The sequence below is a fragment of the Trichosurus vulpecula genome, chromosome 8 (assembly GCF_011100635.1).
Source record: "Trichosurus vulpecula isolate mTriVul1 chromosome 8, mTriVul1.pri, whole genome shotgun sequence".
Lineage (NCBI taxonomy): Eukaryota > Metazoa > Chordata > Mammalia > Diprotodontia > Phalangeridae > Trichosurus > Trichosurus vulpecula.
In genome coordinates this window covers 194,485,543-194,509,623 of record NC_050580.1, presented here as the reverse complement: position 1 = coordinate 194,509,623, position 24,081 = coordinate 194,485,543, and the positions used below count along the sequence as shown (strand labels likewise).

At 48.8% G+C, this 24,081-nt stretch overlaps 2 protein-coding genes across 2 annotated transcripts in view; both read right to left on the bottom strand.

The window, feature by feature from the left end:
- Nucleotides 1-6,764: 6,764 nt before the first annotated feature.
- Nucleotides 6,765-9,566, bottom strand: CHST14 (carbohydrate sulfotransferase 14). Its single transcript, XM_036734299.1, has one exon. The coding sequence runs from the start codon at nt 9,189-9,191 to the stop codon at nt 8,055-8,057; it is 1,137 nt and encodes a 378-aa protein (XP_036590194.1). The 5' UTR covers nt 9,192-9,566; the 3' UTR covers nt 6,765-8,054.
- Nucleotides 9,567-12,395: 2,829 nt separating this feature from the next.
- BAHD1 (bromo adjacent homology domain containing 1) overlaps nt 12,396-24,081 on the bottom strand; it is a 32,642-nt gene continuing 20,956 nt past the window's right edge. The window contains exons 2-7 of the mRNA XM_036734266.1: nt 22,295-23,835; nt 19,277-19,638; nt 17,155-17,314; nt 16,692-16,768; nt 15,426-15,517; nt 12,396-14,941 (exon numbers count right to left, since the gene is read on the bottom strand). Coding sequence (XP_036590161.1) covers nt 14,752-14,941; nt 15,426-15,517; nt 16,692-16,768; nt 17,155-17,314; nt 19,277-19,638; nt 22,295-23,819 — 2,406 coding nt within the window. The 5' untranslated portion in view covers nt 23,820-23,835 and the 3' untranslated portion in view covers nt 12,396-14,751. The remainder of the gene's footprint in view (nt 14,942-15,425; nt 15,518-16,691; nt 16,769-17,154; nt 17,315-19,276; nt 19,639-22,294; nt 23,836-24,081) is intronic.

Below are 24,081 nucleotides of genomic sequence, written 5' to 3'. Positions count from 1 at the left end.
GCTAGGATTACCCTGCAGTGAAGGGTTATAGGCCTTAGTGGACTGACTGTGCTCAGAGACTGGACTTAGGTGGCAAGGTGGTCCTGATGTCAAATCCATCAAGAAAGTTTATAAATCCCTAGAAGCTTGGTCTCTGCAGCTTTGCTCATTGCTTGGGGCTATCTCACTAAGAGCTTTTGTATCTGGCTCCCCAGTGCTTAGCACACAGAAAATAATGCTTTTTCATTCAAAATCCCTGAATTCCTTCCTAATCTTGGTGTGACTATTTGGTTAAACTTGCATGTTTTCCCCTTGGGCTGCCTCTCCTGTATTTGAAATAATGCTCCAAACTCACAGAGGACTAATCAATCAATTAATGATGTAAGCATTTATTGATATATAATATGTAGTTTTAATATAAGAAATTAATAATGACTATTAAATGCCAGGTACTGTATTAGGAATTGGGGATACAATAATGAAAATGAAAAAGTGTCTATGGGGGAAGACACTAGAATCTACAAATTAAATAAAAGCCCTGAAGAAGTTCAAAAGTCAAAAGGGGTAGTCAGTCAACTAGCATTTATTAAGGTCCTACTGTGTGCCAGCTGCCATGCTAAGAGCTGAGAATATAAAGAGATGGAAAAAATCCCTGCTTTCAAGAAGCTCGCAATCTCACGGGAGGCACAACATGCAAACAGTTATGTACACACAAGACATAGATAGGATAAATTGGAGATAATCACTGGGGGAAAGCATGAAGATTAAGGGAGATTGAAAAAGCCTTCTTATGGCTTGAAGGAAGCCAAGGAAGCCAGGAGATGAAGATGAAGAGGGAAAGCATTCCAAGCACTGGGGATAGTCAGTGAAAATATCTAAAGAGACCGGGTGTTGTATTTGTGTATGCTTTGTATGCTTTTGTATGCTTTTTATGCTTTTTGGAGGACAAACATGTCCTCCATTCTCAAAGAAGACCAATGATATCGTGAGGGTGATGTCTTAACTGGAGGGTGAATTGGATTGAAGTGAGACAGAACTTTGCAAAGTCATCAGCCTCACTCTCTCCTCCAGTCATTGAAGGATTTGAAGAACAGCTAGGAAGTTAGTGTCACTGGATTGAAGGGTAAGGGTGGGAGGTTGAGAGGTGGGAGGTTGAGTAAGGGAAGGGGTAGGAGGTTGAGTATAGTGCAAGAAGACTAGAAAGGTAGAAAGACTCAATTGATAAAGGGCTTTAAAAGTCAGAGGATTTTATATTTGATCCTGACGGTAATAGAGAACCACTGTGGTTTCTTTAGGAAGATCACTTTGACAGCTAGGTGGAGGATGGACTGCAGTGGGGCAAAACTCAGCAGGGAGATCAACCATCAATAGACCATTACGAGGTGATAAGGAGCCTGCACTTGGGTGGTGATAGTGTTGGAAGTACAGCAGGAATGACGCTCCCATCTGAGAAGTTTCCCCACCCCAGTCACAGACCTGTCTCTCCCCAGTCTTGGGGCTAGCCAGTGTTCATTTTCTCTCTACTGCCAGAAGACCCCTGATGTTGTTCTGCAAGGCAATTGCCTCCTCTTCCTTGGGTCTAGTTCTGGTGTCCCATTTTCCTGGAAGCCCTTCCTCATCCCTGTATCTCAAAGTGACCTTTCTCTCCTCACATTTTCCTTGAATACTATGGCACTATGCTTTGCCCCTTATACATCTGTAAATCACTCTCCCAAGTTAAATTGTAAACTCCATGCGGGCAATATGAACCCAAGCAAATGTTTGTTGGATTGAATTAGTGTCCCAAATTGTTCATCAGAAACAACTTCGAGTGCTTCCAAGGTCATGACCCACTGGCCTTGCTAATTGCTTGGGTCCTTTCCCTTCCAGAAGAAAACTTTTTTGAGAGCAATGTTTATATCATATCTGTTGGATCTCCAATGCCAGGGAGGCTCACTCTGAGCCCTGCACTTGTTGCCTTTGCCTGCACCATTTTTGAAGCAGGGTGCTACAATTAAAAGAATGCCAACTCTAGACTCAGGGGATCTGAGTTCATATCTTGCCTCAGACTTTACAACCCATGTGACTTTGGGGAAGTAGTCACTTAACCTCTCTGGACCTCAGTTTCCTAACCTGTAAAATGAAGGGGTTGGACTAGCTGGTCTACAACCAAGTCTAAAAGCCCACCTCCTCCTAGATGCCTTCCTGGGAAAAGTTTCAGTTGCTTAAAACTATTTTCTGCCTTACTGAACAATTAGAATCGTATATATCTGAGCTGGAAGAGACCTCAGAAATCATCTGCTCTAGCTCATACCTCAGTCAGTCATTTGGTCAATAACATTTATTAAGTATCTGCTGTGTGCCAGACACTAGCACAGGGGATCAAAACAAAGGCAAGAGGTGGTCTGTGCTCTCAGGGAGTTCACAGTCTAATGAGGAGATAACATGTAAACAATCATGACAAACCTGCTATGAGAGGATAAATAGGAGATAGTTGACAGAAAAGCAAGGTACTAGAATTTGTGGGGGTAGGAGTGGGAAAGGCTTCCTGCAGAAGGTGGGATTTTAGCTGGGCCTTGAAGGAAGCCAGGAGGCAGAGATAAGGAGGGAGAGCATTCTAGGCATGGGGACAGCCAGTAAAAATGCCCGGAACCAAAAGATGGGGCATCTTGTAGGCCAGTGTCACTGGAACAAAGAATGCATGTGTGGGGTAAGGGGGAAAGGGGACATAAGTTGAAAGAAGACTGGAAAGGTTGGTGGGGGGGAAAGTGAGGTTAAAAACTCTGGGCAACAAGCAGATTTTCTTTTCCTTTTTTTTTCAGATTGAAGCAGATTTTTCACTTTATATTTCTTGCTTTTTTGCAACATAACTAATATGGAAATATATTTTACATGATTTTACATGTTTTTGCCTTCATAATGAGTGGGGGAACGGTAGGAGGGAGGGATAGAATTTGAAACTCAAATTTTTAAATGAATGTTAAAAATTAACCAATAACAAACATAAAACAAAGTAGGCAATACTTCCAAGCAGATTTTCTGTTAGACCTCAGAGGTGACAGGGAGCCAGGGGATACAGAAGGATGGGGTTAGAAGGGAGAGAATCCTGGGCTTGAGGAACAGCCAAACCTAGACAAGAATCTCTTCTACAATATATTTGACAAGCCATCACCCTTGCCTGAAGACTGCTTGTGGAAGGGAACTCATTACCTCCCTGGGTGGCTCATTCCACTTTGGGAAATCTCCAAGTTCTTAGCAAGATGTGACCAACATCAAACCTAAGTCAGCTTCTAGGCTCCTTCCACTGACTGCTTTTGCTTCTTTCTCCCAGGCCAAGCCATACTAGGCCAATCCTTCCCTCTCCTACATGGCAGCCTTTCAAACACTTGAAGACATCTATCATGTCTTCTCTGAGTCTCCTCTTCCCCGAGCTAAATATCCCTGGTTACTTTAAGTGGGCACGCTTCTCTATTCTGCTCATCTCTGTCTTACCAACGTCCATCCTAAAATGTGGCACCAGAACTAGACAAAATACTTCAGATATAGCTTGATCGAGTCAGAATATAAGATAATCACCTCATTGAACTCTCATCTTGAAATTAAAATATTATATATATTGTTGATATATAATTAATATAGCCTAAGATTATATGGTCTTTACTTATTTATTTTGGCTGCCAAATAACACCATTATTGAGCCACTTCTTCCATCTTATGTTTGTGAAGTTGATTTTTTTGGACACAGATATGGGGCTTTATATTTCTTCCTATTAAAATTTTTTTTTATTGAATGTGTGATGAGTGTAATTAGGCTGCAAAATGGTAGAAAAGAAGAATTATACAGTATAAGCAATGTAAAGGTATAATCAAAGAAATATATGATCAAAAAAGGTGAGTTGATTACAGGGGTAACTGTATATTGAGGTTGTTGTGGCATTGAGAATTAGAGGAAGCTCCCTTGCTGTTCCTCACATCTCTTGACTCTAAGCATTTTCATTGGCTGTCTCCCATGCCTGGAGTTCTCTCCTTCCTCACCTCCATGTCCTGGCTTCCTTGGCTTCCTTCAAATCTCAACTAAAGTCCCACCTTCTGCAAGAAACTTTTTCTGATCCCTCTCAATCCTACTGCCTTCCCATTGAGGTTATCTCCAATTTATTCTGTCTATATCTTGCTCATACATAGTTTTTTACCTCTAGTCTCCCTCCATTAGATTGTAAGTTTCTTGAGGGCAGGGACTATTTCTTTCTTCTTTCTTTGTATTCCCAGCACTTAGCACAGTGCACAGCATATAATAGGAACTTAATAAAGTCTTGCCGACTTAATATTATTATTATTTATACTGAGAAAACAAGAGGAGGCAACAAGGCACAGTAGATAGAAATCTGCCCCTGGAGGCAAGAAAACCTGGGTCAAGCTCCAACTCTAACACAGTCTCTGTAACCTTGGGTAAGTTACACTTTCTATGAATGTCAGTTTCAGAATAGCTGCCAATCTAACCAAGAGAGAGTTTCCTTACTAGGGTGGAGTGACTTGCTCTTGCTCTGCCCTTGTTTTCTGAATTAGGATTTTTTTTGTTCCTATTCCTATTTAAGCACAGAATTTGTCTTTTGCTTAACATACTTCAAGACAACCCATTCCCGTCTCTCTTCCCCTTGAGCCCAACTCTACTCTGCCTTCCCATGTGTCACCGCTTTCCCTATTTTTGTAGTTTTACTCAACTTATTAATTCCCCCCCCCACTTATCTAAATCTTCCCTCCTTTTCCTCTCTTAGTTAAGTAACTGGATAAAATCCTTTTCCCCCCTCCTTTTTACCTTCATTGGTTTGTTAGTTTTCTTTTTCATTTTCTGGGGCTCTTCTCTCTTTTTAATTTTTTTCTGGGCCCTTTTCTAAAAAGGATTTCATTCCCTTGTTCTCTTCATGAATTCCCTTCTCTTTCTGTATAAATTTTTTCCCTCTGATTCATGGTCCATAGACTTATTTTTTTCCTTCTCTGGTCTCTGTGTTCCTTATGGAATTACAGCTACTAACGTATCTATTTAGAAGAGTTCCCTCTTCTAAACAATGTCTATGTCATTGCCTTGTTGATATTGTCCCTCATTCTCTCTCTCTCTCTCTCTCTCTCTCTCTCTTTTCTTCTATTGTGCCTCATTTTTAGAAGCATTAATTCCTCCAGCTGATAGTGATGATAGAAATATTATCCCACAATAGAAATTTTGCAGTGTCCTCCATCGTTCAATCCTCATGATCATGGACTTTTCCATTGGCCATGCAATCTCTGCTTTGGGTCTACGATCTACCACCCTTCTGGATGTCTGTGGTCCTCAGAAGCTTCAATTCCCTTCCCCCTGTGTCAGAGTTCCCATTTCCCATTACCATATCAGATTTCCATATCTGTCCCCTGCATCGGAGTATTCTTCAGGGGGACCATCTCCCTCCACCAAATCAAGATTTCCTCCTTCCTTTTCCTCTGTTTTAAATCCCTCTTTTTGCCCCCCTCACCTATTCTCCAGTAGTCTTGTCTTCTTCCTGAGAGACCATAGGTCATCATTTACCATAGACCTGATTACCTCCCATTCTGCGCTTTCGGGCTTTTCTGTCTTTTACCACTTGTACAGAAGGCTAAGGAAACGCTGAAAGAAAGGCAAGAAGGAATAGGACGATAAGTACAATAACCTACATTTCTAGGCCTAACACCACTTGTCCTTGCTTTGAATGAGAGAAATGTTTAGGGAGGAAGGTTGGCATAGTGGAGAGATGGAAGCACTTGGCATTCAAATCCTAGCTCTGTCATTTACCACCCACTTTCTAGATCTCTGTTTCCTCATCTGTAAAAGGATTGGACTGGATGGACTTTACATTTCAAAACCCTGTGGTCCCATGAGTGCTTTGCCCATACTGCCTCTACCAACATAGATAGTAACTTCTGCTACACCTTAGTAGAATATCTTTTTGAATTGTAGTTGGCAAGAATATAATAATACACAATACATAATAATAACATATTATATATATATATATATGTATATATATATATATATATATATATATATATATATATATATATATATATATATCACCTGCTTTGCTTCTCCCCTCTCCCTCAACTAAACCTGAGACTCTCCATTCCCCTTTCCCACCCCCACCCCACTATTCTGGTGATGCATTACTCTAAACTTAGCTAAGCCATCTTTCAATGACAGATGCACCGGCCAGTACTCAGACACACACAGTATTCGAGGCTTTGCCAGCTTGGTAGGGCCAGCCAGAACTCACATTCCACTGACACAGCCTTCCAGGACCTCGGCACCACAACGAGGCATTGGAGGAAGACTTTAGCAGAGGCCTTGCACAGAGTAGGAGGGCACAGCATGAATATTTGTTGAATGGAGGCAAGCCTACTCTGGAGTGACTGGAGGCTAACTCCTTTTTCTTGGTACCATATACCTGTACACTCTGCTGTCATCTCTTGTAAATCTCCAGGGTTGTGTGGGGATGATACATTGGCTGGCCTGTAATAAATGTCTGTCAGACCACCAAAGGATCCCAAGCTATAAAAAGTCTTAGAGATTTGCTCAGTACAGATGAATAAAATCAGGCTGGGAGGGATGATATAGCTTATTGATAGCAGATCCAGGAACGGAACCTCGGTCCCCAAGTTCCAAATCCAGCCTGCTTCCCGATACACAACCCTGCCCTGCTCTGTCTTGCTTTCTCTGGCTTTGATCCCCATATTCCCTCCTCCCCTACAGAGGCCTTGGGAGATACAACCACAGGGAGTCTACAAAAGCACAGATGAGAGACACATCGGAACCCTGCCATATGCAGACAGAACAACTTTATTAAAAATGCAGCTGTTAGAAAAACCCTCAGAGGGGATGTCTGATGCAGACAGTGGCTGGCACTGAGAAGTACAAATCTTAAATAAACTCATCAGGATAGGCACATGCAAATACATTTTTTCTTTTAAAAAAAAAAAGAGAAAAAAAGTTCTTCCTTCTCCAAATAAAAGAATACAATAAAGAAAAAACCCCCACTGATTTGCCAGTTTGTTTGGACTGCCTGCAACTTTGGAGAATCACGTGACTCTCAGCCCTTTTGAGGCCATTTCTTGGCTAGAGAAAGAGTGATGGGGGATGGAGTTTTAGTAGGGATTACCTGGTTCTCTTCCTGGTTCAGAACTGGACTGCCCAGTTGAGTTCTCATAGTTCAGTTTCTTCCTCCAGAAGATGGGAAGAACCCAGCTGATATAGAAAATATACTGAATCTGGCATTGGAGAGGGCATAGAAGGCACTTAGAAAGCAGAGCACAGAGATGGTGGAGGCAGTCAACACCACGGTCTGCCATTATGCTTTGCATGGTTTTGTGGCTGGCCCTAAAAAGGATTAATGTCACCTCCAGTTCTGGTCATGGGAAAAAGTGCAGCAGGTGTGGGCAGCTGTCAGCTACTGGGAAAAGGGGGCTAATGTTCATAGGCTCATAGATTTGGAGTAGAGGTCATGGAGGCCCAGAGAGGTTAAATTACTTGCCCAGGATAACAAAGTTGGCAAATATCTCAGGCAAATTTGAATCTGGGTCTTTCAGACTCCAAGTCCACCACTATTCGCTCTACCATTTTCTCCCCTAGCAGGGTGAGGGCCCAAACTTTTTCTCCAATATAGTCCGTTTTTCTGTGGACACGGGGAACAGGAGCTGTGGGAAATGCCCCTTTAGTTAATACTGAATGGAAAGGTCTCTATCTTCTGGTTGGACCCCCCACCCCCAGCCCCCAATCCCCAGCTCCCAATAGAAGTAACAGTGTAGCTCAGAATGCTTCTCCAGGGCAAAAAATTCCCATCTTGTCTTGTTCTAAGCATTTGGGCCTGTTGGGCCAGCAGCTAGGGAGATTCAAAAAGCCTTCAGAAAGAGCCCTTGAAGGATGACCCCATCTCTCATCTCTAGTGTCCTGCTGCAGCTGACAGGAAGTATAATTCTCTGGTTACATGAGAATTCTGACCCTTTTTTCCCACTGTGGGGACACTCTGGGATCCAGGCAGCAGTTGGCCTTGGGTTCACCAAAGGGCTTTTCCTGGCAGTCAGCTGGGCTGGAGGAATGGTCACTGTCGACAAGCCTCCCTGGTGACATTGGGCAATGGGTAGGCGAAGAGAGAGAAGTCCAGAATGTACTTGGGCAAAAGCTCCTGCAGCAAGGCCCTGGGGGTATTGCAGAGATGGTAGTGGAGGCTCTCGGGACTGGCTGGTCGATACCAGGCCTGTCGGGAGGGGAATCGAACTGTGGGTGGTGCCCTCACCCACTCCAGCACTTGGTTGGCATCAGCTTCCAGACGCTCATAGAAACCCACAAAGTCATAGTGCACCGCACAGGGTTGGCACAGCTGGTACACGGGCATCCAGTGCTCATTCATACGCTCTGGCTCTTCATCCACCAGGTATCTAAGGAACTCGGGGAAGGTGACATCATCACCAGCAGGGCTAGGGCCTGCACCCACACGGTAGCGGCGGACAATCTCAGCACCATAACGCTGCTGGTATTCCCTGATCTCACCAAATTTGTTTCGGTAGGCAGAGAGGAGGCGCTCCATGGGGTCACGAACAAATAAGAATTTGAAATAGTGCTGTAAACGGTAACGGATCTCCTCTGGACGTAGGTCAGCCAGGAACACCAGGTCACTTCGATGGTCCATCTTGAGCCTCACATCCACACTGTCCAGGGCACCAGCCAGGACCTTGAGGACACGCTTCCAGTTGGAGCAGGCCACTTTGGGGACATAGCAGTAGAGGAAGCGGTACTGGTCACTCACCAAGATGTGCCGGAAGAGAGTCCGACGCTGCCCTGCTGGGAGGTCCCAGGGGTCGCGGGGCATACCTGGCTGCCCACAAACAGCCCGTAAGGTTCGATTCCTGACATCCTGTCGCACCTGGTGGTCCGAGTCTCCAGGGTCCAGCTGTATATCTGGACCTCCAGCTGCCACCCTACGCCAAACAGGGTCCATTCTGCCGTGGGGGTGCAAAGGTGGAGGCTTCATCTCAGCCAGGATGCCCCTCTCAATCATAAGCAGCAGCCCACTGGAGGCCACTATCACTCCAAACATCAACATGGAGGGGAGAAGCAGGGGTGGCCCTCCTGACCCGCCTCGACTCCTTCCCGCGACCAGGGGAGTCCTCCTTGATGCCCGCCCCAAGGACTCCGTGCCCTTCGGGGCTGTCAGTGGGGTGAGAGGCCGAGGAAACATGGGTTTGCTCCCCACTCCCGGTAGAAAGACCTATTCAAGTATTAGCTTTTACGGGTTGGGGCAGTCACTTGGAGACAACTCAGTTTCGGGCAGCTAGGGAGGGGATGGAGACACTGAAAGCAAGTCCAGCTTCAGGCCTAGCCTAGTGGAAGGGTACGGGCTGCTGTGCTCAGGCTCTAGGCGAGAGAAAGCGCCGGGGGTCTGGGAGGCGGCCCTGGGAGGGGCACGGGGCGCTCGACTCGGGCCAGGCGGAGCAGCTCCGAGGGGGCAGCTGGACGTTACCGAGTACGAAGCTGCAGACGCCGCGGTTCGGGACGGCTTGGGCAGGAGGAGGGAAGCAGCGGAGGCCGGATGTCCCGCCTGGCGCAGCTCCCCCTTCTCGGGCTCGGCCCGGCCCCAGCTGTGACATCGAGCGGAGGGCGGGAGGAAGGGCTCCGCCCCCACCCAGCCGGGGCTCAGGTTGGAGGCTCCCCACCACTTCTTCCCGCTCGGGATACATCCCGCGCCTCCAGTCCCAGGCCCCACAGAAGGGGTCCCGGGGAGGCATCCGAGCACCGCGGGGTCTAAGGTTGGGGGCGTGACATCCCTCTCCCCTCGTGGGCCAGAGAATAGGAAGCACCCAAGGCTATGAGTGAGCTCAGTCCTCAGTAAGCCTGGCAAGGGTCCTTAAAGAGAGGAACCCAGACGCCCTGCACCTCCCCACCAGCTGCATGGACAAAAGAACCCCTGGAGTCCTCTAAAACGAATCGGGGTGGGGTGGGGGCGCAGCCAGGATTACTCAAGGACCTCCAGGCATTGGCAATCCCTTTACTCTCCTTTCACCCCGTTCTTCATCACCCCCAGCTTGATGACTGTAGATCATCAGCTGAACACCCTGGTGTGCCCTAGTACGGAGGGGGCCTCCATGGGAAGGATGGAGGATGGGCACTCCCTCTACTTAGGGTTTTTTCCCTCCACAGACGCTTCTCCTGCCTGGGTTCTATGCTGTTAAACTTCATTCAATCTGAATCCCGGAAAGACGAGGGGCTGTTGGTCCAACCTCACAGCCAGGCTATAACAGGACTGGGATTCAGATTAAGCTTTTGGCTTCCCATTTTGAAGTTTCGCCCTCGGTAGGCCTCTCCCCACTCAGCCTCCCAAGTCCCTGCAGCTGCAAGCTGTTGGACACACTTTTCCTTCAGAGCATGGGGAGTTGCGCCATCAGGCACATTTGCAGCTTGGTATAGTCGGTGGAAAGGGGCATTGGCTTTGGCGTCTGCAGGCCAGGGGCTTCAGAACCTTCCTCTTCCTCTTTTTGCCTCTGTGACCTTGGCCAAAGCACTGATCTCCCTAAGGCTGTTTCCTCCTCAAAATGAGATGGGACTGGATGTATTCTTAGGTCTTTTCCAGCTCTAGAACTATGGTCCTCGGACACTGACCAACACTATCACCCAGGTCGGCTCCCTTCACTGAGACAGTGACGTAGAACAGCATGCCTTGCCCATCCACTACTGCAGAAATCACTCATGTATCTGACATGAGGTGGGGAGGGACCCAGCAACAAAACACCAGGGCAATGAAATCCCCTAGCTTGGTACCTCTGGAATAATTGTTTGACTGCCAAGTGAGGAGTGGGGGGGGACCACACGAAGAAGAGGAAGGAGCCAAGGCTGACTCCAAGATTAGCCCTAGAGTGCTGGAGAGTATGGAATACCATCGAAAGAATGAGGGAAGAGTTGATTGGGGGAGGAAGTGTCTGCACAACAATGCAGTCCATTCCAACAGAGTGGCAATGAATTGGTAGGAAGGAGGTGGGTTGAATTGTCTTTCCAGATTTTTCCTGGTGGTTCTTCACAGGGCAGGGTTGGCGGGGGAGGGGCAAGGTTTACATTATTGCAAGTGATTCTCAGGTCAGTGAACATCTACCAAGTTTGAAAGTTACATATATATGTATTCTTTGCACCAGTTTTACTTCTCCAGCAGTAGATAGTTTAGTTGATGGCACCTGTCTGCTTCTGTCATAACATTGGTGCGCCCGATGCTGTTCCCATGCTGCCTGCAGGCGAACTCCCTAAGAGCAGGTACAACGTCTTCTGTCACTACAGCTTCGTCCAGGATCTTTGTTGCATTCACAAGCTCATTGCTAGATTACCTTTCCCACCAATGTCCCATGGGCAAAATTTGTGCCCGTTATCTTTCCCAGGCTGGCGCCAAATGTATCTCTGGTTCTTGCTCCCTCCCAGGCATACACTCCCGAGGTACACAGGAGAGGATGATGCTCCTGGGGCTGTTGACCCTGCCCCTGGGAATACAACCTCAGCACAGCCACTTCCTCTTCAGGTAAATAAATTCTTAGGGGAAACAGTTGACAGAGTATTACCTTTTACCTGTTCTACACCCATGACATTTAAACACTTACTATATAGTTTCCTAGGTACAGTAACTAAACCCACCTTATGGGTTGTTGTGAGAATTTATGTAAGACACTCTGCAAACATGGAAGCCCTGTGTGAATCACTTCTCTGCTATCTCTCCAGAAGAGACTTCGGTCATTGGTAAACTGAGATTGAGAGCTGAAGATCACAGTGAACCAAACCAGCTACCTGTGAGTCACCCTACATCAGTGATGCATTCCCTGACTCATTCCCATTTTCAGATGGAGATGGGTACTATTTAGGTCTGAGTTAAAACAATTTAAGAGGCATTTCTTCCCATCCCCATGCTTAGGTAAGTTATTGGAAAAGGATGGAGGGCAGAAAATTCACCTAAGTGAGGATCCATGAGTCATCTGACCTACCCCTTTTCCTTTGCGTGGCACAATAATCGAATCGATACTACCATTGCTTCTGGGCTGGGCACATCAACCATCAAATGTCCAAGGGCCTCCATCACCCTTCCTTGGCTACCACTATCCCGCAAGTGTTATCTCTGCTTGAGGGCATGGATTGTATCCATGATGCTTGGGGTCATTGCAAGCATTTAATTGCTTATTCATTCAATCATCTTAGAGATCTTCAAGATCCAGACCCTCCACTCCATTCCCATAAGAGTTCAATCCTTGCCCCAATCACTCTCCAATTTACCCCACAATTTTTGCTGGGGGTGGGGACGGGGGGTGGGGGGGGGAGGAAAGTCCTCTGTACTGAAAAGTAGCATTACAGGGGTTAACACACAGACACATGAAACAGACTCACAGGCAAAAGATGACACGACACCAAAGAAGTGAACCTTTTCTAAATCAATGCAATTTCTCAAATTTATTTTTTTTTCTTAAAGAATTACTTCTAATTTCTCTGTCAGAAGGGGGTGAGAGGGAAGGTTTCTCCCCCCTTGTAAACACTGAAATACAGATCTGGGAAACCAGGGGAGACACAAAAAAAGTGCATTTTACAAAATTATCAACTAAAATATATTTTACATGGATTACACTTCCATTGAAATTCTACCAGCTGCATTTTCAGTTTCAAAAAATATTTCCATATCTAAGAGATTAAAAAAGCATGAAAGTCCTGGGTGGCAGCAGGGTACCCTGCCTTGAGGAGAAGGGACCCGAGGAGCAATGTCTCTTCCCTCCCTGGTGGGAGGGTGGGCCTCCTTCTGGAGGGCTAGGGGAGGCTTAGCTTTTTCTCACTAGCAGGATCACTGAGGATCCTTCGGGATGGAGCAGGTATCTGAGGATACCCCAGCTGCTGGGCAGCATTCAGAGCTCCAATCCCAAGCCTCCCTCATCCATTATTCCCCTACTGCCTGCTGTGGGCAAGGTGCCCTGAGCATCCCAGGATCCCCATCCCTCCCAGACTGATTTTTTCCCCCTAATCAGCTTATTTGTTTGAGGGGCCCTCAGATTCCTCTCCTCCTTAATTGGGCCTGGGCTCCCCTCTTATAACTTCTCTGTACCCTAGGGACCTCATCCACTCTTTAGTGGATATGAACTGTCCCTCTCCCTCCCCCCCACCCCAGAAGCCTCAATATGAAGGGATATAGAGAGGACAAGGACAAAGCAGGGGCGCCACAAAGGCCTTGAGAAGTTCCGGCCTTGCACAGGCTATCCCCAGATCAAGAGGCTCTCTGCCTCTCACACAGCCTGATCCCTTCAACTCCCCATGAAGCCACAGCTTCCCTGGGAGTGAGGGTGAGGAGGGCAAACACATTGGTGTGGGGTGGGCAGCTGGCAGCCCAGCTAGAGGCAAGACCCATGGTCTCAGCCTTTCCCTCCCCCATCACAGTCCCTCTTTGGTATGAATAGGAAATAAACAGGGCCTGCTCACTGCTGCCACCTCACCCCACCCCCCCACCCCCACCCCGGCCAGGCCCAAGCGAGAAGGGGGTGGAGGGCTCCTAACCTGCTTTTTTCTTGGGGGTCATCCCTAGGAAGAAAGGTGAGGTCAGAGCGGGGCCCTCAGCTCAGGCTAGAAAGGAACAAAATGGAAAACCCAGGTCCCTCCCTAACTCCAAGAGTGAGTGGCTGCAGCTCTCAGCAGGTCTGCGGACTGATACAGTGTTGATTCTCATTCTGGTTTAAATTAGTGCAATCTACAAAGGGCTTCCGGGGGGACTGACGGACGGATGGGTGGGTGGGCAGGCGGGGGAGGGGGGGAGTGGTGGGCCACCCCTCTCTCCTTTGGTTTGTTTTAGGACTGGGCTCCGAGAGTTGGGTGTTGAAGGTCTGCAGGAGGCTCTGTAGAACTGCAACGTGTAAGGCAAGAGGGAAAAAAGTCTCCAGCAAATCAGGTAGTATTTTTTTTTCTCTCTCCCTGACCCCACCCCCCTCCCAAATACCCACCCTCCCCGAAACAACACACACCCTATGTTGGGCAGTTTCCTTCTGGGAGCCCCTGGGCACCTTCTCTGTGCCAGGAGGACGGGAAGCTGGACATCTTCAGCCAGGCAGGGCCCATGCTGGGCTCACTCCCGCCCTCACCCCATGGCAGCAGTACACTGTGGGGTGACTGGGATGAGAAGTGGAGATGGGGATACTCCAGGGGCCTGGGCCTGGAGAGGGGGTGGGGCAGGCCCCTAGCTTAGGGGGAGGGAGTCAAGTGCTGAAAAAGACAGGCTCTGGCTTTCTGAGGCATGAGCTCAGTGGTCTGCTCAGAGCCTGAAGGGTGGGGACAGAGCCACTGGGAGTGGGCAGCAGCTGGTCACAGTGTGGCGAGGTAAAACTGGTCTCCCATTCCCCCTTTCTCAATGAGGGCAGGCTGCAGTGCCAGGAGTGCTCCCCTGCTGCCCTGTCCTGCCCTACCTTACCCCACCCCCTTCTGGGCCAAGCTTCATGGCCTCGGGAGAGACCACTCCATCCAGGCATTTCTTCCCATGGGACCACTGGAAAGATTTCCTGGGGGAGCCTGGTACCTTCCTTGGACCCTGGCCTCTGCTAGGCCAGAACAGATATGGCCTGCTCAGCTCCACCCACCCTCAGCCAAAGCAGACAACACTTCCCCTAGGTCCCTTTTGCTCTTTCTAACCAAGTGCTGTGCTTTGAGCTGCTGCCATCCTTGCCCTGGGGAAGCCATGCTGGCATATAGGGACCCCTCCCAGATGCCCCTTGCCAGGTCTTCCCCTTGAGCTGGGGATTGGGCGGCTACTGTGGGTTCTTGAGGATGCGGCCATGTCGGAAGTCATAGACGTGGCGGCAAAGAAACACCAGTTCAGGGTCTGTGTCTTCGGGCACTGTGCGGTGGGGTGGGGTAGAGTACTCTACCGAGGGGGGCACCAGCGCTGCTCTCTGGCCAGGGAGACCTTCACCCCGACGTTTTGCCAAGGCACAGAATCTGTGGGGAACAGTAAGGCCATTATCCTGGTTTCATCCCCTGAGCCCTCCATCTAGGATATAGACTCTTGTCCAAGAGTCCTCCCCTCCAACCCGCCTTCCTTCCCCACATGGAAACACTACCACCTCTGAGCCTGCCCACAACAAACACCTTCCAGTACTTCCACTGTCCTACTGGAAATCAGCTGTGCTTGAAGAGGACCCCAGTGGAGTTTTCTTCCTGCTAGGGAAGTGCTGAGGACAGGACCATCCTCCGGTTTTCAAGGCCACACCCACCCTGTCCCACCAGGACCAGTCAATGGTTTGTGAAGAGGATCCCCCCAGGAGAGTCAGGTGGAGTATCAGAAAGTTCTCTTGGGCCTCAGAGGTACCCCTCAGGCCTCTATAGGGCAGAAGGAGGAAGGGGCTGACAATAGCTCCCTCTAGGCCATGTCAGGGGTCTTGTTTGAGGTGGTGGGCTTGAGTGGGTAGAAAGAACCACCTACCTGCAGTACTCTGCAAAAGTCAGGACATAGCACTTCTCCTCAATGCAGGCCACACTGTTCTCATCCTGGTGGCGGGATGCAAAGATCTCATTCTGCCAGAGGGTGGAGGAGGAAAGAGGGAAGTAAAACGTTTAGACACTGAGAAGTGCTTTCTGTAGTCATAGCTCAAGCCAAGCAGAGTGAAGAGAAATCATTACTCCCTTTCTCCCCTGGAGAAAGTTTAAGCTGCTATTCCTGCAATCACCCACAATGCCAGGTAGTCGTCTTGTCCTAACCATTCCTCCAGACCAAAACCTGAACTCATCCCTACCTCCTGAGCCCTACTCCATTTTCCATTCAATGGGGGAATTATAACTGAGGCCTCTGTCAACAGCTTTCTTTCCAGAGGCTCTGTATGGAATCTGCTAGGTGTTCCTGCCATTTTATCTCATAGCCCTGGTTCCAGCACTGGGGTTTTATAGCGGTCTCTTTCAACCTAGTCACCTGAGGAGCCTAGAGGGAGGGATAGGCTCCAGATCTTCTCAAATCCTCACTCCATCTGAAATAGACTGGTCCTAGCCTAATTAAAGAAAAAAAAACCAAGCAGCAGCAAGAGCCTTAGAGCTGGCCTTAGAGCCCAGAGAGAATGAGAGCATCATCAAAAATAGAAACCAGGCATCCTAACACTTAGTTAAGGGCCTTCTCCCCTTGCTCCAACTTCTTCCTGGAGAACTTAAGCTAACTTTGAAAGGAATTTGGGGTGCTCACGCAACCTGATTAACAAGAAGGACCGTGTATTCCTTCCACACTGCCTTTCTCATAAACTCAGTCTTCAGGAGAGACTTGCCCCGACTCCATTTCTATGTAGCTAAGCAGATCCCTCTTCCTGCTCAATTTAGCCAGAAAACCCACTCTGCAATCTTTAGGTTGGAAGCGATCAATAGGAGAAATGAAGATTCTAGCAGGTTCTAGACACAAGTGTTCCACACAGGCCTGCAATGTTTTTAGCAACATTCCTCTCCCTTTAAATGAGGTGCTGCTGCTCCCTTCCCCCCAAGAGCCAGAAAGGTCCAACAGGAGAGGGCTGGTGGAGAATGGCAAGAATAATCCCCAGTCTTATAGAGGTGCATACTTTCTAGGGAGCCCTAAGAAGAGAAAGCTAGGTTCTGCCTCCCCGCCCCCAATTCCATCCCACCCTCCTTGCGGCCCGCACCTTTTTCCACCCATCCCAGAGATCCACGGGACAGCCCCATTGCGATCACTTTTCTTTAGTTTTCAGGTGCTCACCTGATGCATGCTGGGATTTCGGCCTCCCTGAGTATGTTCTGGTCTATAATACCACAGTAGACTCATCATTAGCTCTCCTGGGGAAAGATAATAGAAGTGCTCAGGGATGGAGTTGAAAATCCTAGAAGACTGGCCTCAAGTTCTCAAGCTCTTGTCAATTCGGGCTAGAGCTCTTTGCCCAGATTAGATTTTGGTAATGATTTCTCACGATTCCAATGCTGCCCAGAGCACCTGACCCCTCTCCCTACTCCTAGCCTGAATGAGTTTATGGCATGGGAGGACCTTCAAGGGAGACAGGATAGATGCTTGGGCCTGAAGGTGTATGGACAGAACCTGAAGAGAAAACTTAATGAGGCATCCAGTCCCTGAGGTGTTATCTTCCATAGCTTGAGACTTCACTACCAGAACCTTAACCCAGTGTCAAATTCCAGGTGTCATTTGCTTCCTCTCCCTGGGTTAATACCTGTTTTAGGGTCCTCCCAAAGAGCAGAGATCTTGGCCACATAGGGCATGGATTTCTTTCGTGGTCCTGACTTCAGAAGGACTGTATCTCGGACCCGGATCATCTCTCCATCACGTTCCACTGCCTGGTAGCTCTTTCGGATGGCTGGTCCTGGTTCATTCTAGGCAATGATATAGGTGGGTTTCAGATTTTGCAGTCTTATAACAGGAGAAGAAAGGAATTATAATCCTTTTGACATATACACTCCACCCCCACCCAAGGAGAGGGAGGCCAAAGGAGTACATTTACCCTGCACATCTCCTTTTCAAGGATTAGGGTAGGGGAGAACTCCCAGAGAGAGGTTAGGAAATGAGGTAAGAAACTTTATGGGACCAACGCTGTAGGCTCAGGACATTAATTATCCTACTTACTGCCATTTGGTCCCTCACTCTCATATCTGTCCTGTGACATTCCATCATCTCGTCTCCCCAGCATACACCTTCTGGTTTGGGGCAATGACATTTTTGGGCAATTTCAATTTGGGGTTTCTTTTAGGAAGTGACAGGTGGACTTTACTTTCATTTTTGCCTCTGGTTCTAATAATTCTGAGTAGTTTTCTTGTTTTTTCTTGAGTCATGATGTCCGGATTTTTTGCTCAGTCATGCTTTTCAGGAGGTCTAATGATCCTTATATTATCTTTTCTTGCCTTGTTTTCCAAGTTATTTATTTTTGATGGTTGATACCTCACATGTTCTAATTTTTCAGTCTTTTGACTTTGTTCTAACATTTCATGTCTCCTTCAATCTCTGAGTTTTGCATGCTCCATTCTGCTTTTTAGGTTGTTCCCAACTTGAGTCACATTTTCTACCTTCTATTTTAAGCTGTTTATTCTATTTTTGACTCAAGAATTCTAATTGCCTTTTTTTTTGTCTCTTGCTTCATTTCTTTCATACATTCCTGGAGTCCTTGGTGCCATGCCATTTTCCCTCCTATTTACATGGAATTATTCTCCTAAATTTACTTCTTGGGCTTCTTCTAAGCCATAGTATTTGAAGTTTTCTTCTGTTTGCTCGTGTCTCTAGCCTCAGCTCCTAGACTCTTCCTTCACTCTTGGATGAGGTAGGTAGGTCCTGGTTCTTTCTCTGATAATACCCTTTTCAACATTCTGGATGGAGTGGCTGAGTCCTTCATGCCATTTTTCACAATCCAGGCCTGTAATAGGGTGTTAGGGCTTCGGCTTCTAACTGCTAACAGTCTACCGGACTTGGTCCATTTCCTGGATCCACTGGATATCAGCGATCTCACTGGCTTCAGGTCTCCTAGAAGGACCTCTGTCTGCTAAGGCACTTCTGCTCTGTCTCTGTTTGCTTGGGAAGTCACCCATAGGGAGCTGGCTTTGTCCCCTACTGTGGCTCCTGAGATCCCACTGGCTTCAGTCATGTTTACCAGAGATCATGCTGGCTATAGGTTTCCTTGGAGCCACCTGACCAGAAGGCCCACAGGCTTCTGGCCATCTACTTGTGAAACCCTGGCCTAGATGGGGGAGCTTCCTGGTGTTCTCCTTTGAGTTTAATGAATATTTCCTTCAATAAAGTAATCGTCCTTGCTATGTTGTCTCTCATGGGAGCTACTAACTTGACTGGAAGCTTTTAAGTAGCCATGTTTACCAGGAGTCTAATATCTGTTTTCCTAGAGGAGTATCGAAAAGCTTCTTGGAGTGGTTCCCATTTTATGAAGTAGGAAACAGGAAAAGGCAGAAGTTCTGTGGGAAGACTACCCAAGGATGTCCAGAGAATTAGTAGCAGGCAGACAGAATCCAATACCTATGATTACTCATGCTTTGCTCAGAAAAGGTAAGTGACTTGCCCAAGGTCACTCAATAGCAAAATTATGATTAGAACCTGTCTTCTGACTTCAAATCCAGCATTCATTCTCCCACACTACAACCGCCTTAGGTGTTTGTATGGTCCCATTCTGGAATTCACCAGCTCCCATGAATTCATGGCAGGACCATGGGAATAGGTGAGAAGGGTTTAGTCTCTTTTCCACCTTTCACAGCTTAATGCCCCAAAGAGCAGTACAACGTCCCAAAGAGCTCTGTCCTCTGTTCCTTGCTTCCCCTCACCAGGTGTTAGATACTCACCACAACATACACAGCCTTTTCGCAGGCAGTGCCAACAGGCACCCAGCCATTGGTGGCCCGGCGGCGCTGAATGCGTTGCTGCTTCGTGTGGCTGTGCCCACTCACTGCCTTGGTTTCAGAGGGATGCAGGCAGCTGGGTGCCGTACGCAGGCCAGACTTAGAGCCACTAGGAGGCTTTGCACTTTGCGGGCATGCCCGGGCCATTGTCTGGGGCTCCGAATTGGGTGTCTGCAGATGGGGGACGGGCTCAGCTGCAGGCGGCACATTGGGCACAGGACATCCTGAGAGGGGGTGTGCAGGTGAAGCTGGATGACCAGCCACAGGGATCGTGAGGTCCAGCTGGTCCAGAGACCTGCAACTCTCTAATGGGAGAGGAAGGGAGAATGTCAGGGAGAAATCTGTAGTCCCTTTCACCCATGTTTCCAAAAGCTTAGTCCCTGATCTAAAAGAGAAATTTTGTGATCACAATCACAGGAGAACCATTGGAGCTTTACAAAGAGTAAAAGAGTTTTAGGCTGTTAGTTATGGAAGTACAGTATCAAGGTAACTGTGTATATAAAAAGATGGGTGAGACAAGAGAAGCCATATACTTCCTGCCTGGTGTGGGCTGGGAAGGAGAGGAAGGAAAGGTAGCAGGAGAGTCAGGAGGAACCCTGCCCTCATTTTTCAGGGCTCTAGCCCAACATGGAACCTGGAACAACCAGTCTGGTCAGAGCCCATTGGTCTATAAAGCTGTTTTATAGCCTTCTACAGAGAGGGTGGAGAGGGAGCCACTGGAAAGGCCCAACAAGTCAGTGCCTCCTTGACAACTCACGCTCCTAGAAGCAGGGCAGAGCCACCTGGAATAATGACTGAGTTATTGCCCCAGCTGATTTGGTCACCTCCCTAGGAAGATGGGAGGAGCTCTAAGTTGTCAGTGTCTGAGCTGGGAAGAAGAGACCCCAAAAGTCTTGGCTGCCCACTTCCTGTCCAGACTTTTTCTGGCAAGCAGAATCACAGAATTTCAGAGTTGGAATGGACCTGAACAGCCATCTAGTCCAACTGATATCCAGAAAAGAATCTGTTACAACATAAATAACACAGACTCATTCAGCCTTTGTTTGAAGACCTTCATGAGAGGGAGCCCACTGCATCCTAATGCAGCCTACTGCACTTCTAGATAGCTCCTACAATATACTTTCCCTAAAGTCGAGCCCAGATAAATTTGTTTCTCTGTCACTTCTACCAACTGCTCCTCAAACAGAACATGCCAGAGATAGCAAGTCCAAATGCCACTGGACTGGTGTGCTTCCTGAAGCACAGTAAGGCTGCCTAAGTGGGACATTGGGAGGGGTCTGCTTCTGAGTCTGCCATTGAGACAAGGCAGCCTCCCTGACCCACTGAGGACACCAGCTCTACACACAAGCACGCTGTCCAGGGCTCAGCCTCAGGAGGAGTTTGGTGACTTTCGTCTTCTTGGAAAAGGGGCAATGCCAGCCTGTAAACTCTGAGACCAACGAGAACTCCCCTATTCTTTCTCATTTGAGGATTCTACTCTTTAATTTTTGAAAGAGATTTTTTTTCCTACCAAAGGCATTATCTCCACTGTCTCTGTATCCTCTCTAGTTAGCCTGGGAGGAAAAAAAGATACAATAGAAACAGAGTCATCAGGCTTGGAACACATTTTCCTGAGGTGTTTGTGTCTCAGTGAGACACCAAGAGCCAAGACTATGGGCTTGGGTACTATCATGCTTCAGCTGTGGGAATCCTGACCTGCCTGGCTTCCCACTTCAGCCCACACAGTGAAGGGGCATGTAAGGGAGGGCGGTGGTCCCTGGCACCAAGGCCAGCATGCTTGAGGTTATAGCTGCCTCTATCTACACTCCCAATCCCATGCCCCCTCCACCTTTCCTGCCCAGGGCTCAGCTCAGCACTCCCTATGAATGCTTCTGTAACACACGCTGGTCAACACATGCTTGAGGCTTTCTGCAACAGGCACAGAGTCATAGGATTCAGCTCCCAAGGGGAGAAGCATAAATGACAAGGACACAACTTGACAAGAACAACATGCTCAGAAGGCAAAGCTACATCGGAAAAGGCACCAGCATAGCCCACTCCACACTCTTAACTGCTTCTAGGAAAACATATTGGCCGAAAGCAGCTTTAGGAGGGCAGTCTGCTAGGCTGCCAGAGAGGCCCTGCCTCTCATCAGTCAATGTTACAGCAGAGCTCTGGATTGTTATGGTAACATTTGGTTACACAGGTTATCAAAAACACATGTTACAAAACTATATGCATCTTCTTCTACATCTACTGGTAGGCAGGACCCTCCAATGGGCATCTCAGGGGGCACATGGAATTAAATCTGCCCTAGGTCTCAATCATACTACATTGAATTTTGGGGTACCCAAAAGCTTTGACCACAGCACAAGTATTTGCTACAGGAGGCCTTTCATGATCCCCCAGCTGCTAGTGCCTTCTCCTCTTAGATTACCTTCCATCAAGTACTTGTACATTCATGCATGCACGTGTACACATGTACACACACACACACACACACACACACACACACACCCCTATATATCTTTTGTGAACTTAGTTGTTTACAGGCTGTCTCTCCCATTAGAAAGTAAACTCCTTGAGGGCAAGCATAGTTTCTGGCCTATCTTTATAACCCCGCTGCACAGTATAGTGGCAGAGACACACAGTGAGCAATTTTAAATGCTTACTGACTGTTGACAAGACTACCCAGCTATCATAAAGTCCTGGCAGATTAGCTGGGCACAGCTTTAAGGTCAGACATGCCTAAGCAGTCTTGATGCCCACCAAGGGAGAAAGAATAAACTGAGGTTCTCTGCCTTAAAGACCGGACCTTGCCTGAAAATGCCAGAGCCAAAACTGTCCCTACCGCTTGGGGCCAGGCTCTCCTAGCACCAGCAGAAGGCTCTCGGATGACCAGACTGTCATCTGCCACGACCCTAGAGTGACACTATGCCACAGGTAAAGACCAGAAAGGCAACTTTCCCAGAAACTTCTTACCTGCTGCAAAAGGCATTTTGTAGGGACAGCTGCCATGAGTGGCATGGAGGCTGCTGACACGACTAAGGGGCATGGGGAGGACCCCGCAGAGGCTGTAGCTGTTGACTCCTTCTCCTTCTTCTCCACAGCAGTAGCGTGATGAACACCAGGGAGGGTGCTGGAAGGGGGTCCCTGTGGGCAGGGAGCTGGGGGCCACCAGAAGCCCGTCACAGGGAGCAGAAGGGGACAGCTCTCCCCCCTCTGGGAACACGGGGCAGGGCGAGTAGCCCCCACACTGCAGTCCGCTTTGACCGTAGCACAAGTAAATCCCGCTCAGGGTGGTGAGCTCAGGGCCGCCGTAGAAGCAGCCGAAGTCGGAGTGGTTGCCGGGCACAGGCAGTGGGGGAAGCTGGGGGAGAGGGAATGAGGGCTGGTGGAGGTCTTGTTTGGGAGTGGGAGACTTCTCTCCTGGGCGCCCGTACTCTGGCTTCATGGCAGCCTGCCCGCCCATCAGCAGGGGCAGCCGGTGGTACAGGTCCCCAGGGCTCTCATAGGAGTGGCTCAAGGGTTCATAGGGTAGGGGCTCTGCTTTGCCACATAACCTAGGGGAGCCAGAAGAGGCACCTGGAGGCCAGGTTCCCTCGGGGGGGATTTGCCAGCTGGGTAGTCCCTCCGGCCCTACTAGGCTAGCTTCCTGCTTAGCCTTCACGCAGTTTTTCCGATTGGCTTTGGCCCATTTAATCCTCAGTGTCTTAGGGCCTATAGAGTCAGACCGACCATCCCCATCAGGGTGGTTTCGGGGGGCACGATGTGGCAGTTCACGCTCCTGGCTCAGCTTGAGGAAGGCTGCTGCATTCAGGCTGGCCAGTCTCTTGGGAGCAGTATCACCTTCCCGGCGGGCACCGTCTTCAAATACTTCCTCAGGCAAAATGTCCTGGCTACTACCCTTGAGTCTTCCTGCCCTAGTTCGGCTCCGTCCCTTAAAGCTTTTGGGGACTGGCTTCTCTGGTGAGGCCCAACTCCCACTTACTTTATCTCGGGCCCTCCTAGTTTCCCCTCGGCATCGCCGGGTAGCAGCAAGCCCAGCCCCATCGTCCCGCTCTAGGAGCAAATTATTAAGGGCTTCAGCATTGAGCGAAGCCAGACGCCTCTTTCGTGGTTCCTCGGGAAGGGTGTTATCAGTACCAGCATCCTGCTCCCCACCTGTCTCCCCCTTGCCTGGCATAGGAGTCTCGGGCAAGCCAGGTGCAAGTGGCTGCAGCTCCTCAACCCAACCTGAGGCCTCCACGCCTCGGGGGCTGGCCACATGCTCCAGACGGGTCAACAGCACTTTGCAGGTCTTGGGCTTGCCTGGGCCCAGGAGCCGCTTGCGAAGGGGATAGTTTTTTCTAAGGTCTTGCAGACTGGGGAGGCTTGGGACCTCCGGAACAGCTCCTGGCTCATTGCCCTCCTGCCGCTCCATCCTCTTGCCTTCCACCCGAAGTGGCTCCCGGCCAGTGGGGAGAGAGCTCAGCAGGGACAGAGATTTCCTCCGAGCATGCGTCATAGAGCAGCTTCTGGACCTGCAGGAGAGACAGCAATGGTAACAACTGACAATCCTATACAGCACTTCCCACCTCCTGTTTCATTCGATCCTTAACAACCTCGTGGAGTAGGGGGCATACAGGTGTGATGAGGAAGCAGGCTCTTGCCCATGATCACACAGCTGCTAAGAGACAGAGGAGGCCTGAAGGTGAGGTTCCCCTGGCTCTCCAGGCTAACATCCTCGTCACTACACCTCTCTCTGACCCAGCCTAAGCCCACTCCCA

What these genes read in the sequence shown, in the direction of transcription:
- CHST14 (XM_036734299.1), bottom strand. Translation starts at nt 9,191, where the DNA reads ATGTTTCCTCGGCCTCTCACCCCACTGACAGCCCCGAAGGGCACGGAG.